The following is a 17029-nucleotide window of genomic DNA, read 5'->3' on the forward strand; positions in this document are numbered from 1 at the left end:
CAACGGGAGAGGCCACAACAGTGAGAGGCCCGCGTATGGCAAAAAAAAAAAAAAAAAGTATAGTGCATTCATTAAATTTTTCTTTGAAACAAACTGGAATTTTAAAAATTTAACAGCGACTTCAAAAGGGGGGAATCTATAGAACTCACCTGTCCAGGGTGATTTGATCCTGCCTCCTGCCTTTCCTCTCCGACTTCTCTATCGAGACCCGGAGGAAGGCTGGGGCTGAAGGCCATGAGGTCTGCCTTAGGCGGCCCCTCCCCAGAGCACACCCTCTGCCGCCTCTGCTGCGAGTAAGACCAGCTCCCCACCGCGCTGGAGCACACCAGCGTGGGCTTCCCGGGCCCGCACGCGCCCTCGCTGGGCGGCGCTGAGCACCGCAGCGCCGTGTACAGCAGCAGCGTGAGCACCAACAGGCTGGACACCGCGCAGATGGCGATGATCAGGTACACGTTCACATCCACCAGAGCGGCCTCCGCGCCAGCGGCGCCCGTCGACGCCCGCGAAGAGGCCTTGGGCGCCTGGCCGCTGTCCTCCAGCGACAGCAGCACGGTGGCCGTGGCCGTCAGCGCCGGCTCGCCGTGGTCCTTCACCAGCACCAGCAGGCGCTGGCGCGGCGCGTCCGCCTCGTCCAGGGCGCGCGTCGTGCTGATCTCGCCCGTGTACAGCCCCACGCGGAACGGGCTGCGCGCGCCACCCGCCGCCGGCTGCAGCTCGTACGACAGCCACGCGTTGTAGCCCGAGTCCGCGTCCACCGCGCGCACCTTCGCCACCACGTGGCCCGCGCCCACCGACCGAGCCACCAGCTGGCTCAGCGCGCCCGCCCCGCCGCCCGACCCGGGCAGCAGCAGCGCGGGCGCGTTATCGTTCTCGTCCAGCACGAACACCTGCAGCGTCACGTTGCTGCCCAGAGGCGGCACGCCCGCGTCGCGCGCGCTCACCTGGAACTGCAGCAGCTCCAGCTCCTCGTGGTCCAGCGGCTGCAGCGCGTACACCTTGCCGCTCTCCGCGTGCACCGACACGTAGCTCGACAGCGCTCGCTCGCCCACCCGCCGCTCCACCAGCGAGTAGGACACCAGCGCGTTCTCCTTCGTGTCCGCGTCCCGCGCCGACACCGTGAAGATGTGGCAGCCGGGTGGGTTGTTCTCCTTCACCAACACCGTGTACTCGGGCTGCGCGAACGCGGGCGCGTTGTCGTTCACGTCGGCCACCTCCACGGACAGGCTGGCTGTGGCCGACAGGGAAGGCGAGCCCGCGTCCCGCGCTGTAACCACCAATTTATAGACAGACATGCTCTCGCGGTCCAGGGCGCTGTCCAGCACTAGTGAGTAATAGTTCTTGAACGTGGACACGATCTTGAAAGGGACGTTGGGCGTTAGAGAACAGATTACCTGTCCGTTGGCACCAGAGTCGCGGTCAGATACACTGATCAGCGCAATGACCGTGCTTGGCTGAGTGTCCTCCCGTACTGGAAGAGACAGGGAAGTCACAGTGACTTCAGGGGCGTTATCATTGGCATCTAAGATTTCGACCCAAACCGTACAGTGACCTGCCATTGGGGGATTCCCCTTATCTGTAGCCTGTACGTCAATTTCATAAACCTTGTTTTCTTCATAGTCTAAAGTTCCATTGACCCTTACTTCTCCACTGTTTTCATGTAGTGTAAATAAACGTTTTCCATTGGGCTTAATCGACATCAAGGAGTATGTCACCTCCCCGTTGACTCCTTCATCTTGATCTGTGGCGTTTAACTTTATCACAAGAGTTTCTTTAGCTGAGTTTTCCATCAATCTCACCTTGTATTCTGATTGTTCAAATTCCGGATCATTGTCGTTAGTATCCAAGACGCGGACGAAGAGATGAACAGTGCCAGTGAGCTCCGGTTTCCCGCCGTCTGCAGCCGTTAATAGTAAATTAAGTTCCGGAGTTTTCTCTCTATCCAGAGACTTCTTTAATGTAAGTGACAGCCTTTTAGTCTGCTTACTATTTGTTGGTAATTCTAAAGAAAAGTGCTCATTTTGACTTAGTCTGTAGGTCAACTGAGCATTCTCTCCTATATCCGCATCAGAAGCTCCCTCTAGAGGAAAATGAGAGTCAGGTTGCTTAGATTCAGAAATCAGCAGCTTTTTTTCTCTGAGAGAGAACACCGGTGGATTATCGTTAATATCCTTTACTTCCACCTCCACATGGAACACCTGCAGCGGCCGGTCCACAATCACCTCCAGGTGGATGCTGCACTCCGCGCTCCGCCCGCACAGCTCCTCCCGGTCGATCCGAGAATTCACAAACAAAATGCCATTCTGCAGATTTACCTCCAGAAGGTCCCCGCGGCCTTTGGACGCCACCCGGAACATGCGCGGCACCAGCTCTGCCAGCTCCAGCCCCAGGTCCTGGGCGATGCGGCCCACGAAGGTGCCGTGTTTGGCCTCCTCGGGAATGGAGTAGTAGACCTGGCCGCTGCCAGCCTCCCAGGCTGCGAGAAGCAGAAGCGACAGCAGCAGTCGCCCAGTGTCCAATCCCCTTCTTTCAGACGCGAACATTGCATACATTGACTTCCCAAATAAGATTCTTTACATTTACAGTACCATAGACTCCAGTTTCGGGTTAAAAATCTTACTGAATTTTTGAGAAGTTTCAAAGGATCCTTTAACGGTAACATCCGGCATGATGGAGTCTTTAAATGCGGAGTTCCTGGCTGCTCAGACCAACCCTTGAATAAACTATTTCCTCCAAGTAAAGAGCGACACCTTGTGCCTGAAATTGTGAGTATTGTACACTACATCCAATACCACAGAATTTTACTTGAGAAAAAAATAAGTTCACGTGTTTCAAGCTATTTTACCCCCCAAATCATATTTCCAAAGTGCTTATTTGTGGAATAAAAATCAGATTTTAAGTCATATTGAAACTGATGGTATATGGAAAATGGCATTTTATTCTTGATTAACATCAAATTGAAATATTTGTTCCTATGTTTGATGTAGAGTTTTACAATTGAAAAATTATGAAAAAATAGACTCAAACATTTCCTCACATAAAAATATCAAATTTGAATTGTTTTACTTCTAGTCTCCCTTGTTACTTTGGCTGCTAGGAAACTCAAAGACAAATTTGAAGCTTTAATAACACTTATTTAGTCTTTAAGTCTGCATATTGTGTTTTTATCTATGTGCACTTGCCTTCTACTTAATTTTTATTTTTTAGTTCTAATTCTTTATCATTATTTATATTTAATTGTGCTCCTGTTACAAACAACTTTATATGCATTGAAGAACAACAAGAAAAACAAAAATATATTTCAAATTTGGTAGTTTAAAACATAGAATTCATAAGAGAAAAGTCTATTGATGTAGATGAAATATATTTGGCATATATGCCTTCTCATGTAAGTTGCATTGCTAACAGTATAATAAGAGGTATCAAAATGACACTTTATGTAATAGTGTCAATATATGAAAGAAGTAGTCTTTTAACTATAGAATGAACTTTTACCATTCAATGAAATAAAAATCACCATGAAAATTTCTGTGCCATATTGGTATTTCCACTCACCAACATTGACTTTTGTATATCTATCAAGTCATATTCATGAAAATAGCTGACCTATTTCTTCTTAAAAGAATTTTGGGTTTGAGATTGTAAGTTCATCCAAAACAAGGGAAATGACTTCTAATCACATTGCCTCTAAGTGCCTAATATTGTGCTAAAAAAACATAGAAAATAATCAAACAATTCAACCAAATGCTAAATGACCTTAGTGTTAATGGAAATTCAATTTCATAAAATACCAACTAGAAAATCAGAATTGTTGATGTGAGTTTTCATTGCCTGAAGTTGTAATTTAGTTACATGTCCTTCGTCTTTTCATATTACCTTGGGATTTAAGGAGGAAAAAAGAGGGTACAGTGGAAGTTTAGAGTAGAAAGTGGTTCAGAATAAGTATCACTCTAGCTTGAGTATTTTGTTGTATGGTTTTAGTGGTTCATGTCGAATCTAAAAATATTACAATGAAAAAATTACTAGTATATTTATTTGTATGTTAATATTTTCCTTTATCTTGAACACACACATATATTCTATTGCTAATTTCAAACCTTGTTTCATTTTTTTCAAATTTACTCTTTTCCCAATATTATTATTCTACTAGAATTCTTTTTAAAGACAATTAAAAATTATTTCTTAAAAAACAAACAAAGCAGGCTCACCACCTTTTATGACACTGAATTCTGCTCTGCATCTATAAAACAACCAGTCATATGAGCCTCTTTTCAAAATATAACATTAGGCTAGATAACAGTAGGTTTAACATGATGTTCGAGGCCTGTCAGATTTATTTTGTAGAAGAAAGAAGTAACAGGCCTCCAACCACTTCATTATGGAAACTGGGGAGTGAGATGTTACATGCAATGTGGAGTCTTTAAAGGCAGAGAAATAAACACGAGAAAGTTTACCCAAGGGAGATGATGATATTACATGTCTGAATTAAAACCAGTTGTTAATTTAGGAATTACTTTCCAGAAATGTGGTATTTTGCAAGTATATAAAGTGACATTGGATGAACACCAGTTCATAAAAGAGTTTGATATATTGTATGAACTAATGACACGTCTTTTGCACTTTGGCTGTGCTATTTCAGATATCACTATCTCAACTAGCTCCTACAGAAAAGATTATGATATCTTTGAACTCATCTTTGGGGATGGGCCTGAGATCCGGCAATAGGCTAATGCCAAGAAGTCACATCGATATAGTTGTTAACATTGATTTTGTAGATTGATTGAAAAGGCTAAGGAACTTCGTGCCTGACCTTTTCTAAATCAATCTGGTTAGTCTTAAATTCCAGCTGTATGTCTTGATAGTCAAGTATTGGAGTGCATGGTTTAATGTTCTACCAGTCCTCATCATCCACTATTATTTCATAATAGGTCTAGTACTACTATTTATTGAAAACATTAAACAGAGAAATAGATCTTGGGGGCTTCCCTGGTGGCGCAGTCGTTGAGAATCTGCCTGCTAATGCAGGGGACACGGGTTCAAGCCCTGGTCTGGGAAGATCCCACATGCCGCGGAGCAACTAGGCCCGTGAGCCACAACTACTGAGCCTGCGCGTCTGGAGCCTGTGCTCCACAACAAGAGGCCGCGATAGTGAGAGGCCCGCGCACTGTGATGAAGAGTGGCCCCCACTCGCTGCAACTAGAGAAAGCCCTCGCACAGAAACGAAGACCCAACACAGCCAAAAATAAATAAATAAATAAATAAATAAATATTTAGAAATAGATCTTGAAGCCATTCTTGGAAACCCAGTAGGTTCTTCAAAATTAACAGATTAGAAGTACTGTCTACAAAATGGTAGAATATACGCAGTGATGTTCACTCTGTGCTATCATGGCTTATTCAAGTATACACAGTTATTTGATCACAGATCATTTGTTCAATTGGCACAAATCTCTCAGACAACAAGACTGAAGAAGTCTGTATCCTGAAAGACCCACACACTTTCAAAGATTTTCATGAGAAATATATACCTTTAAAGCTGTTATTGAAGTGTACAATTTTGGAAACAATTATTGATCCTTCACTGATGTTCAGGATCCAAGAAATAATCATATTACCGTTTATATTTGTCAAAACATTATTCTTATTCACAGTGTAAGAAGAACAAGGTCATTTCCACATGTATTATTTGGCTTTGGTGTTCTGCAAGAACTTTGCAGACCTCAGTCTTCTGATTTTCCTCATATAGTAAATGATTCTGCTTATTTATATCACTTCCAAACAACTGATCAATAGTCCTTATCAGACAACTCTTAATTATTTACCGATCAAATAATGTAAAAACCTATCTCAATGTGGCACTAAGACAAATGATAATGATGTCCATGAACCTTCTGAGAAAAAAATCACTTAGCAAAATAAAAAAATCTTAATTCCTATCCCAGTTATGATATTGTACAAAGTTAACCATGAAGATAATCATGAAGGGTTTTTCTAAGAAAAACAGAAAGGAGGATTAATCTGTATACAGCTTGTGCTTGATTCTCCTAGCCAGAACTATGCCTCATCAGATAAAAGATTTACTCTAGAAAGTTCTACAATGAATAAAAGAATGGCTCTCAAATCTAAGAGATATGCATTTGAATACCATCTCCATCATGTACTAGCTGGATGGCAGTGGACAAGATATATAAACATCTCAACATCTCTTATCTAATCTTTAGAACTTGGATAGTCAAATGTACTTTATAAGTTGTTATAAGAATTAAATGAAATTATGTATTTTAAGTCCTTCACACCATATCTTACAAATAGAAATATCTCAAATAGTGGTGGCTGATTATAATTAGTGACCAATGTTCACTCTTGTTCTATTCTCTAGCTATCAATGAAGAAAATTCCAGTACCATAAACTAGGATATGGCTTTTCCTTTTCTGAAGATTTCCTAATGTTCATATTCATGGAAATCATCCTACATTCTAGGTAGAAAGTAGCCTTCTCAGAATTTCTATTAATTTTACCCTATCTATAACATGGTTCTCCTCCCATATGTAAATATATCATATATAATTTATTTCTCCATTCAGTACAATTAAAGAATCTCTAATTTGTACATTTGAGCCAAAAAGAACAAAATAAACTTCCACATTATTTCATTCACACACTTACAGCTCTAATTTCAAGTTCTCTGTGATATCTTTAAAGAAAACAATTCACATGAACATAGCATTGAGACAAAAAAAGAGTTTGTATCAATATATCTAAAGTACTCAATGTTAAAAACATTTTAAGTACACAGTGTTAAATACTGAAATGTGGTCAACAGCACCATTGTCAAATGGAAGTGCCTTTATATATATTCCATGATTGTTATGCTTAAATTATTTAGAGCAATGTTATTTTGAAGACCAAGCATCTTGGTTAATACAGGCAGGAGTATCACAATTCCCCTATATGGGAAGACCCTTTTGAAATTCAAAGCACAAAGAAGTGTGAATTTTCCCACTCTAAAATATTTTCATACAGCCTCATTACAGGTACCATGAATGGAAGAAATATAAGTATGATCAATGCTCAAATAAATTTTCCAAATAAAATAGAAGATGGCAGAAATTAATGCGGAGGAGAGCAGCAATGCGTTCAACAAGGAACTAGCAAAATCGTCACTACATTAGAGAAAATTTTAAGTTGTCTATATGAAGCAGCTGAAGACTATGAAGGAAATAAGTTTAAATTATGAGGGGATTAAAGACAAAAAAAGTAAAATCATCCTCAAAGGAAAGGCTAAAAGTCTACCAACTTTCTCAAAGAAGCATGTCATTGATTATAAAGAAACAAAATCATTTATAAAATGAGGCCACCTTAACAGCCCATGCCCGTCAGTAACACACAAACTTATAGATTATAGGAAGGTAAGAATGTAAACATGTTTGAACCCAAAATAACCAAATTATGAAATTATGCATTGTTAGGGTAATTTTGAATGCATAAACATAATGCATAGAGGACACCAAATAGAATAAGAAAATGAATAGGAAGAATGAACTTGCTGCAAAATTGAGAAGTAGAAGATTTGAGCCTCACCCACATCCTACATTTCCCATCAGTGATCCTTGTCTCCTTCCTGGCTGACTTAGCCTTGCTCATTTACAGGAAGCTTCAGCAGTCTATTTCATTTTTACTATTATTATTATTTCTCCAACTAAATAATATAACCCGTATATTTAAGAAGACTGTGGTGAAAAGTAATAAAAATGGCTGTACTTCCATTGTGCTTTAGAAAAAAACCATCGCAAGAAAAACACAACAAATAATTGAAGCAATGGACTTAACAGTAATTTGTTGGTGAACTACTATGTGATTGACATTAATAGGCACGATACATCTCAGAATTACTGTACTTACATTCTCGCAAAACTCCTGTTGGTCTCCAGTATCTCCAGAACTCGAACCTAGAGGGACACTAGGGCTGAAGGCCATGAGATCTGCCTTGGGCGGCCCCTCCCCAGAGCACACCCTCTGCCGCCTCTGCTGCGAGTAAGACCAGCTCCCCACCGCCCTGGAGCACACCAGCGTGGGCTTCCCGGGGCCGCACGCGCCCTCACTGGGCGGCGCTGAGCACCGCAGCGCCGTGTACAGCAGCAGCGTGAGCACCAACAGGCTGGACACCGCGCAGATGGCGATGATCAGGTACACGTTCACATCCACCAGAGCGGCCTCCGCGCCAGCGGCGCCCGTCGACGCCCGCGAAGAGGCCTTGGGCGCCTGGCCGCTGTCCTCCAGCGACAGCAGCACGGTGGCCGTGGCCGTCAGCGCCGGCTCGCCGTGGTCCTTCACCAGCACCAGCAGGCGCTGGCGCGGCGCGTCCGCCTCGTCCAGGGCGCGCGTCGTGCTGATCTCGCCCGTGTACAGCCCCACGCGGAACGGGCTGCGCGCGCCACCCGCCGCCGGCTGCAGCTCGTACGACAGCCACGCGTTGTAGCCCGAGTCCGCGTCCACCGCGCGCACCTTCGCCACCACGTGGCCCGCGCCCACCGACCGAGCCACCAGCTGGCTCAGCGCGCCCGCCCCGCCGCCCGACCCGGGCAGCAGCAGCGCGGGCGCGTTATCGTTCTCGTCCAGCACGAACACCTGCAGCGTCACGTTGCTGCCCAGAGGCGGCACGCCCGCGTCGCGCGCGCTCACCTGGAACTGCAGCAGCTCCAGCTCCTCGTGGTCCAGCGGCTGCAGCGCGTACACCTTGCCGCTCTCCGCGTGCACCGACACGTAGCTCGACAGCGCTCGCTCGCCCACCCGCCGCTCCACCAGCGAGTAGGACACCAGCGCGTTCTCCTTCGTGTCCGCGTCCCGCGCCGACACCGTGAAGATGTGGCAGCCGGGTGGGTTGTTCTCCTTCACCAACACCGTGTACTCGGGCTGCGCGAACGCGGGCGCGTTGTCGTTCACGTCGGCCACCTCCACGGACACGCTGGCTGTGGTCGACAGAGAAGGCGAGCCCCCGTCCCTCGCGATCAGTACTAGAGCATATTCCGACACCTTCTCTCGGTCCAGGGCGCTGCCCAGCACTAGCGAATAGTAATTCTTGAAGGTGGACACCAGTTTGAAGGGGACTTGGGGTGTTAGTGAGCAGGTCACCTGCGCATTGCCACCGGCGTCATGGTCGGTTACACTGATAAGAGCGATGACAGTCCCCGGTGGAGCATCCTCTGGAATAGAAAGCAACAGTGACGTCACTAGCAACTCCGGGGCATTATCGTTGATGTCCAAGACTTCTATCAAGATTGTGCAGTGACCAAACATTGGGGGGTTTCCTTTGTCAACTGCTTCTATTTGAAGTTTCCATAATTTAATTTCTTCAAAATCTATTTTTCCATTCACTTTTATTTCTCCACTGTTTGAATCTATGCGAAAAGAGGCTTCTGTATTAGGGGAGACATCAGTTGCAAAGGAATAAAGAATGTGGCCGTTTGAACCCTCGTCCAAATCCGAGGCATTAAGTCTAATAACCAGTGTACCGTTTCTTGAGTTTTCCAGTAATTTTATACGATAAACTGCTTTGTCAAACACTGGGGCGTTGTCATTTACATCCAGCACTGTGATGTTTAATTCTACAGTGCCTGTCAGCTCAGGTTTGCCCCCATCCGTTGCTTTGAGCACCAAGAGAAGCTCTGAAGTGACTTCCCTGTCTAAAGGTTTTTTTAATACTAGTTCGAGCGGTGTTACCTGCTCGTCATTGGTCGGTACTTCCAGAGAGAAATACTCATTGGGGCTCAGTCTGTAAGTCAGCAGAGCGTTGGCCCCGATATCTGCATCGGAGGCGCCCTCTAGTGAAAAATGAGAGTCAAGAGGCCTAGTTTCGGAAATAAAGAGATTTTTGTGTGTCGCTGGGAAAACAGGCGGATTGTCGTTAATATCCTTTATTTCCACCTCCACATGGAACACCTGCAGCGGCCGGTCCACGATCACTTCCAGGTGGATGCTGCACTCCGCGCTCCGCCCGCACAGCTCCTCCCGGTCGATCCGAGAATTCACAAACAAAATGCCATTCTGCAGATTTACCTCCAGAAGGTCCCCGCGGCCTTTGGACGCCACCCGGAACAGGCGCGGCACCAGCTCCGTCAGCTCCAGCCCCAGGTCCCGGGCGATGCGGCCCACGAAGGTGCCGTGTTTGGCTTCCTCGGGGACTGAATAATGGACCTGGCCGCTCCCCGTCTCCCATGCTGCTAGGAGCAGAAGCGAGAAAAGCAGGAGCCAGGCTCCGTGCCTCTCTGGTCCTGAAGTTAACATCGTGACTCGCTTCCGGTTAGTAAATAAACACTTCATGAGTAGAAATATGTAGTCCTTTTGAGACCTTCCTTCTGAGTCTTTGTTCCTGATATCCCAGCTGATCTTAACAATATGGGTGTGTTTATAGTCTATAAAGCACCGGAACAGTGGCGAGCCTTTCTGGTGCGAGAATAATCGTTATATTTTTTTTTCCCCGGTTAAAACAATCCTCTCCTTGGAGAACAACGACATCCTGTGGCTTAAAGTGGAAGTGTGTTTATCGTTTGTACTTTATTTCACTTATATTGCTTCTTTCGTGATTCCTTCATATTGGTCCATTGTGTGTGTGTGTGTGTGTGTGTGTGTGTGTGTGTGGAATTTTAATTCTTTCATTATATATTCTTTGTGACCACTAGCTCTTTAAAGGTGGTTCGGTTTTACAAATTAGAATTCCAAGAAGAGTTTTATCTTGGATATGGATATCTAAGAGAACGTATTAGAGCACTATGTTATGTATACGAACATGAAAAAAAATCCATATATGTAGGTTATTAGCAATACAGTTTTTAGACTTTTAGAAATAGATCATTTTTGAATGGCTCCTTATTAAGTTTACTCCATTGCTAACACTCTATAATGTTCTACTGCTTAATATTTACACTATGTAAATTATTCTAAACATTTAGTCCAATTGTGTAGAGGATAACTCAAAATGCCAGTTCTCTAAGTTACCATCCCAACTTGAGGGTGTTTCAAACCCATGCTCATATGCAAGCTACTTATCAGTTTGTCCAAAAAACATATTTGCTTCGATGTTAATGAATTTACCAAGTACTGACTCCTGGAAATACAAAACATATTTACCTTTGTCTCAGTTAAAAGTTTTTTTTTCAATTACTGTATGTGCTCAGGGTGAATGCTGTAGTTTCCATCCTGAAGGACAGTGTAAATTTGCATTATATTCATTGTTATTTGTAAAAGTAATCTCTTTCTACCCCCCACAAAAAAAAACCCACTGATGAGGAATTCAAGTTATATTTGTCACTTTGTTTATACCCATTTTATTCCAGAATGGGTTTAAGGAGATTAGGGTATCAAGAGTATTCTAAATCTCATTTAATCACTCAGTTTTATTTTCCTGTTTTACCTCAAATTTTTTTAAATGCTGAAATTTGCATTATTATTGATTGCAATAAAGTTTATCAGTGTTGTCTTAGAAAAATATTTTAATCCTAAATTTCCCTACTAAAAAAATTATAAATGGTTACCCAAGGAAATCTTAGGTTTTATGTAATAGCTACAGTCTTTATTTTAAACACATTTTAAAATAGTGATTCAATAATTAAATCTATGCCAAAGATTTACAGTTCTAACTACAGCTAGTTCTTTTATTAATTGTGGAAGCCATAAGTTCAAGACCAACATATTTACCTAAAGAAGAGAAGGAAAAATTTTAGCACATGGGGGTGGCTAAATTTCAAAAAAGACATGACTAGGAAATAAATCTCCTCATGTTTGCTTATTGAAATACTTCATTCCCTTTAGGAATGACTCCATGCTGTAGGTCCATTCTATTTTTGCTTTAAAGAATTGCTTCACTAATTAAGTACATATGAGAGATAGTTTTTAAAGCTCCTACGTTCCAAGGATATCATATAGCTAATTACTAAAGTATACCAATAAACCTATGGGTTCATTACTCTTTTCCTTTTCCCCACCACCCAGCATGTGGGATCTTAGTTCCCCAATCTGGGATTGAACTCCTCACCCCCTACAATGGAAGCGCAGAGTTTTAACCACTGGACCACTAGGGAAGTCCCTCTCACCTTGAAACAAGGTATCACAAATACTATGCTGCCAAGAGCAAAAGAATATTCATGATTACTCTCAGTTTAATGCCATCTAATAAAGAGCGTGTTAAATATGTTTATAAAAATAAGAAGTTTTAAAAGAAATAGGCTAACTCCTTTTTTGTCAAGAATGTTCAAAGCAATCCTTGATTTGGGAAATTTTATGGTTTCATCCTAAAATTTCAGTCATTCTGAATTGAATGAAACTGTCTACAAAGGTTTTAAAAAATATTTATCTTAATAACAGAGCCAGTGGCAGACATTATCCGACTAAAATCAGTAAAAAAAAAAAAAAGTAAAAAAATGAAATAAAAATTCAAAAAACATTAAAAATTCAAAACACTTAATTTAATTCTGTAGATTAGGACTTTTTAAAATGGTAATCTTCCAGTCTACATAATCTACTATTAAGAATAAAGTGTAAACACTGAAGTTCTAGTATGCATTATGTTACATTGCACTACACATTCCGTACTTAGGGAACAAAAGCCACATTTTCATCGTGAAGGGAATTGATCGAGCAGGTTTTTGTTACTGTAACAAGGTTATTTCAATTTTTAGATTTAAAAATTAAATAAAATTATAAAGTACTAATCTGACAAATATTTGTAAAATAAAAAATAGTTTATGAAAAAAATTAAAACCTTCAACCGACATCAAATATTTATATTGGAAAATATAAATGAATTGAGAAAAATGGCATATATTAAAAATTGAAGTATTCAGCAGAAGTTGATGCACAAGGTACTGTAAATAGAATATAAAGTGAACTTTTAGAATAAACTATATTACAAACGGAATTACTAAGGAATATTTGAGGAATTATAGAACCACATGATATTTAGACAAAGAATGAAGGTATTCCAACATACATATTTGAGGGGGAAAGCGGTGAAATAAAATATTCACGAAGCAAAATATGAAAATTGAAAAGCAATAACCCACCTTGATAGAGTGGTTGCCTCCAGTAGACTGTCCTTCCACTTCCATGTCTGGTAGTGGACACGGCGTAAGACTGGGGCTGAAGGCCATGAGATCTGCCTTGGGCGGCCCCTCCCCAGAGCACACCTTCTGCCGCCTCTGCTGCGAGTAAGACCAGCTCCCCACCGCGCTGGAGCACACCAGCGTGGGCTTCCCGGGGCCGCACGCGCCCTCGCTGGGCGGCGCCGAGCACCGCAGCGCCGTGTACAGCAGCAGCGTGAGCACTAACAGGCTGGACACCGCGCAGATGGCGATGATCAGGTACACGTTCACATCCACCAGAGCGGCCTCTGAGTCAGCGGCGCCCGTCGACGCTCGCGAAGAGGCCTTGGGTGCCTGGCCGCTGTCCTCCAGCGACAGCAGCACGGTGGCCGTGGCCGTCAGCGCCGGCTCGCCGTGGTCCTTCACCAGCACCAGCAGGCGCTGGCGCGGTGCGTCCGCCTCGTCCAGCGCGCGCGTCGTGCTGATCTCGCCCGTGTACAGCCCCACGCGGAACGGGCTGCGCGCGCCACCCGCCGCCGGCTGCAGCTCGTACGACAGCCACGCGTTGTAGCCCGAGTCCGCATCCACCGCGCGCACCTTCGCCACCACGTGGCCCGCGCCCACCGACCGAGCCACCAGCTGGCTCAGCGCGCCCGCCCCGCCGCCCGGCCCGGGCAGCAGCAGTGCGGGCGCGTTGTCGTTCTCGTCCAGCACGAACACCTGCAGCGTCACGTTGCTGCCCAGAGGCGGCACGCCCGCGTCGCGCGCGCTCACCTGGAACTGCAGCAGCTCCAGCTCTTCGTGGTCCAGCGGCTGCAGCGCGTACACCTTGCCGCTCTCCGCGTGCACCGACACGTAGCTCGACAGCGCTCGCTCGCCCACCCGCCGCTCCACCAGCGAGTAGGACACCAGCGCGTTCTCCTTCGTGTCCGCGTCCCGCGCCGACACCGTGAAGATGTGGCAGCCGGGTGGGTTGTTCTCCTTCACCAACACCGTGTACTCGGGCTGCGCGAACGCGGGCGCGTTGTCGTTCACGTCGGCCACCTCCACGGACACGCTGGCTGTGGTCGACAGTGAAGGCGAGCCCCCGTCCCTCGCGGTCACCACCACCTCATAGTTCGACACACTCTCGCGATCCAAGGCGCTGTCCAGCACCAGCGAATAGTAATTCTTGAAGGTGGACACCAGTTTGAAGTGGACATGAGGTGTTAACGAGCAGGTCACCTGCCCGTTGGCACCAGAGTCACGGTCGGACACGCTGATTAAGGCGATGACGGTGCCCACTTGAGCGTCCTCTTGCACCGGAAGAGCCAAAGAAGTGACAACCACCTCAGGTGAATTATCATTTTCATCCAGGATTTCCACTAGGACAGTGCAGTGACCAACCATAGGTGGGTTTCCTTTATCTGTAACATCTACATGAATTTCGTAAGTATTACTATCCTCAAAGTCAAGAGCATTGTTTACTCTTATTTCTCCTGTGCTTTCATTCATTAGAAATTTCCTTCTTGTGCTGGGTGGGACCAAAGAGCTAAACGAATATATTATTTCCTTATTTATACCTTCATCCACATCAGAAGCATTTAGCCATATGACTAATGTTTGGTTCGCTGAATTTTCATACATCTTAACTTCATAAACGGATCGGTCAAATAGAGGTGCATTATCATTGACGTCTAACACCAGGATCAGCAGAGTAACAAATCCCATCAGTTCGGGTTTGCCTCCATCAGTTGCCGTTAATAACAACTGAAGCTGAGGATTTTCTTCACGATCCAGCAGTTTTCGTAGAACAAGCACTGGAAATTTGCTTTTGTCCTTTTTGTTTATAATATCAAGAGTGAAAAAGTCATTTGGACTGAGTCTGTAAGTAAGCATTGCGTTCTCTCCAATATCCGCATCAGATGCGCCTTCTAGAGGAAATCGAGAGTCAAGCGGTCGAGATTCATAAATTGAGAGCTTTTGTTCTGAGACAGAGAAGACCGGCGGGTTGTCATTAATGTCCTTCACCTCCACCTCCACATGGAACACCTGCAGCGGCCGGTCCACGATCACCTCCAGGTGGATGCTGCACTCCGCGCTCCGCCCGCACAGCTCCTCCCGGTCGATCCGAGAATTCACAAACAAAATGCCATTCTGCAGATTTACCTCCAGAAGGTCCCCGCGGCCTTTGGACGCCACCCGGAACAGGCGTGGCACCAGCTCCGCCAGCTCCAGCCCCAAGTCCTGGGCGATGCGGCCTACGAAGGTGCCGTGTTTGGCTTCCTCCGGGAGCGAGTAATGGACCTGGCTGCTCCCTGTCTCCCAGGCTGCAATGAGCAGAAACGAGAGAAGCAGGCGCTGGGTTCTCTGCTTGATAGGACTGTAGACCAACATCATAACTTTCTCCTGTTTTACAAATCAGTGACTCGGCGTCCAGAACACACCCACCGCTCCGAATTTTTCTATTCGATTTCTTGCATCCAATTTTATTGAAATGGCTGAGATATCGGAATGTAGCTCTTTCCCAGTCCTTGAGAAACAGGATTATGCCTTTGTTCTGAAAAGCAATTTTGTGGAAGACAGCGACATCCGGTGGCTTAATGTGTAAGTACAATTCCATGAGTTTAGCAACTCTTGTTCCTATCTTTTCATTCTATTTTCACATATTTGGGTCTCTATGGACTTTCAAAGACTCACATTACATTTCTTTTGTATATAATAATAATCATTGTCGATACGTAGTGCAGCATTTTCTTGAGTGGAAAATCAAAGAGAAGTAATTCCTTCCCTAACCATGACTGTCTTTAGCTGAATTTGAAAACACCCTTAATATTTGTATAATACTGAGTGTACTAGCATTTTGTTGGATAACAGATTTAAGTCTCTTCAACTTCTAAACCTTAATTCACTTCTCCTTGTCATTATTTTGATATTAAATAAACCGTATTTAGACACTAATCTCAAGCATCAGTTCTCTGTGAGGTATTTGCAACTTCTACATGCCAATCATCACTAGAATGTAGGAGAGATCACAGGCTTCAACATCAGAAATTCCTCTCTTCTAATTCCTAGTCTCCAACTTACTAGTTGTGTGACGTGGGGAAAATAATTTAACCTATCTCCGTCTCAGTTTTCCCTTTCATAACATTCATAACATATTGATAATAATATGGTGGTTGCATGAATTATGATATATTAAGTGCCTAGTGTAATACCTCAAGAAGAGTGAGTGCTTCATAAATGGCAGTTATTCTCAGGGCTCACTTTAGCCACATTAGTTTCATAATGCTCAAGAACAAAATTGGCTCTTTGGATAAAATGATTACCTATAGAATGGTGTCACCCTATAAGGCCTTTACATATTGCTGCTGCACAGGCTGAGTGGTGTTCCTGTCTTTAAAGAAGACAGAAAAGTGCTTTTATTGAGAAATTAGTTATACGGGGGACGTTTCACTTTTTTATACACATCTTACATGGGCAAAAAGAATCTTAATTGTGACTCAAAATAAAATAATTTAAAATTTATGATTTCCAATTTCAGAGACAACTAATTTCATCTTTGTTATATTTATGTTTTTCAAATACCCCAAATATACAGTTTTGGCATTATCTAATAATTTTATAAGTGTCAGTAAAGTTTTTCATCACCTGCAGTAAAAATATTTTCTCTCTCTCAAAATTCTTGGAATCAAATATTCAGTAACTGAAATTCTCCATTAATATATCTATGGTGGACTTCCTGGGTGGTCCAGTGGTTAAGACTCCACGCTTACAGTGAAGGGGGCTCGGGTTCAATCCCTGGTCGGGAAACTAAGATCCTGTATGCCTCGCGGTGCAGGCAATATACTATATGCTACTGATAAAAGTTGAAGTTTCTCTTTTTCAAAAAAAAAGGAAAACTGGGCTTCCCTGGTGTCACAGTGGTTGAGAGTCCTCCTGCCGATGCAGGGGACACGGGTTCGTGCCCTGGTCC

General features: G+C 44.1%; 3 protein-coding genes across 8 annotated transcripts in view; all 3 read right to left on the reverse strand.

The window, feature by feature from the left end:
* The window catches only part of LOC309804726 (protocadherin alpha-C2), a gene marked incomplete at its 5' end in the record, with an annotated part of 153034 nt that overhangs the window by 110801 nt on the left and 25204 nt on the right, over window positions 1-17029 (reverse strand). The window contains one exon of one of the 6 annotated variants that reach the window (XM_082622275.1): window positions 150-2540. The exons of the other annotated variants lie outside the window; for them this stretch is intronic. Coding sequence (XP_082478401.1) covers window positions 150-2540 — 2391 coding nt within the window. Of the gene's footprint in view, window positions 1-149; window positions 2541-17029 lie in introns of those variants that run through there. 6 annotated transcript variants of the gene reach the window in all.
* On the reverse strand, window positions 7772-10282 carry LOC309804410 (protocadherin alpha-10-like; the record flags this gene model as incomplete). Its single annotated transcript, XM_082621754.1, has 1 exon — window positions 7772-10282. The coding sequence occupies one exon, from the start codon at window positions 10280-10282 to the stop codon at window positions 7772-7774; it is 2511 nt and encodes an 836-aa protein (XP_082477880.1).
* LOC309804728 (protocadherin alpha-10-like) lies at window positions 12909-15676 on the reverse strand (the record flags this gene model as incomplete). The annotated part of the gene is given in 3 exon segments (XM_082622279.1): window positions 12909-15474; window positions 15478-15598; window positions 15600-15676. Coding segments are annotated over 3 exon segments (2739 nt in total). The 3' UTR covers window positions 12909-12933.

Source organism: Mesoplodon mirus (genome assembly GCF_964341445.2).
Source record: "Mesoplodon mirus genome assembly, chromosome: 5".
NCBI lineage: Eukaryota > Metazoa > Chordata > Mammalia > Artiodactyla > Ziphiidae > Mesoplodon > Mesoplodon mirus.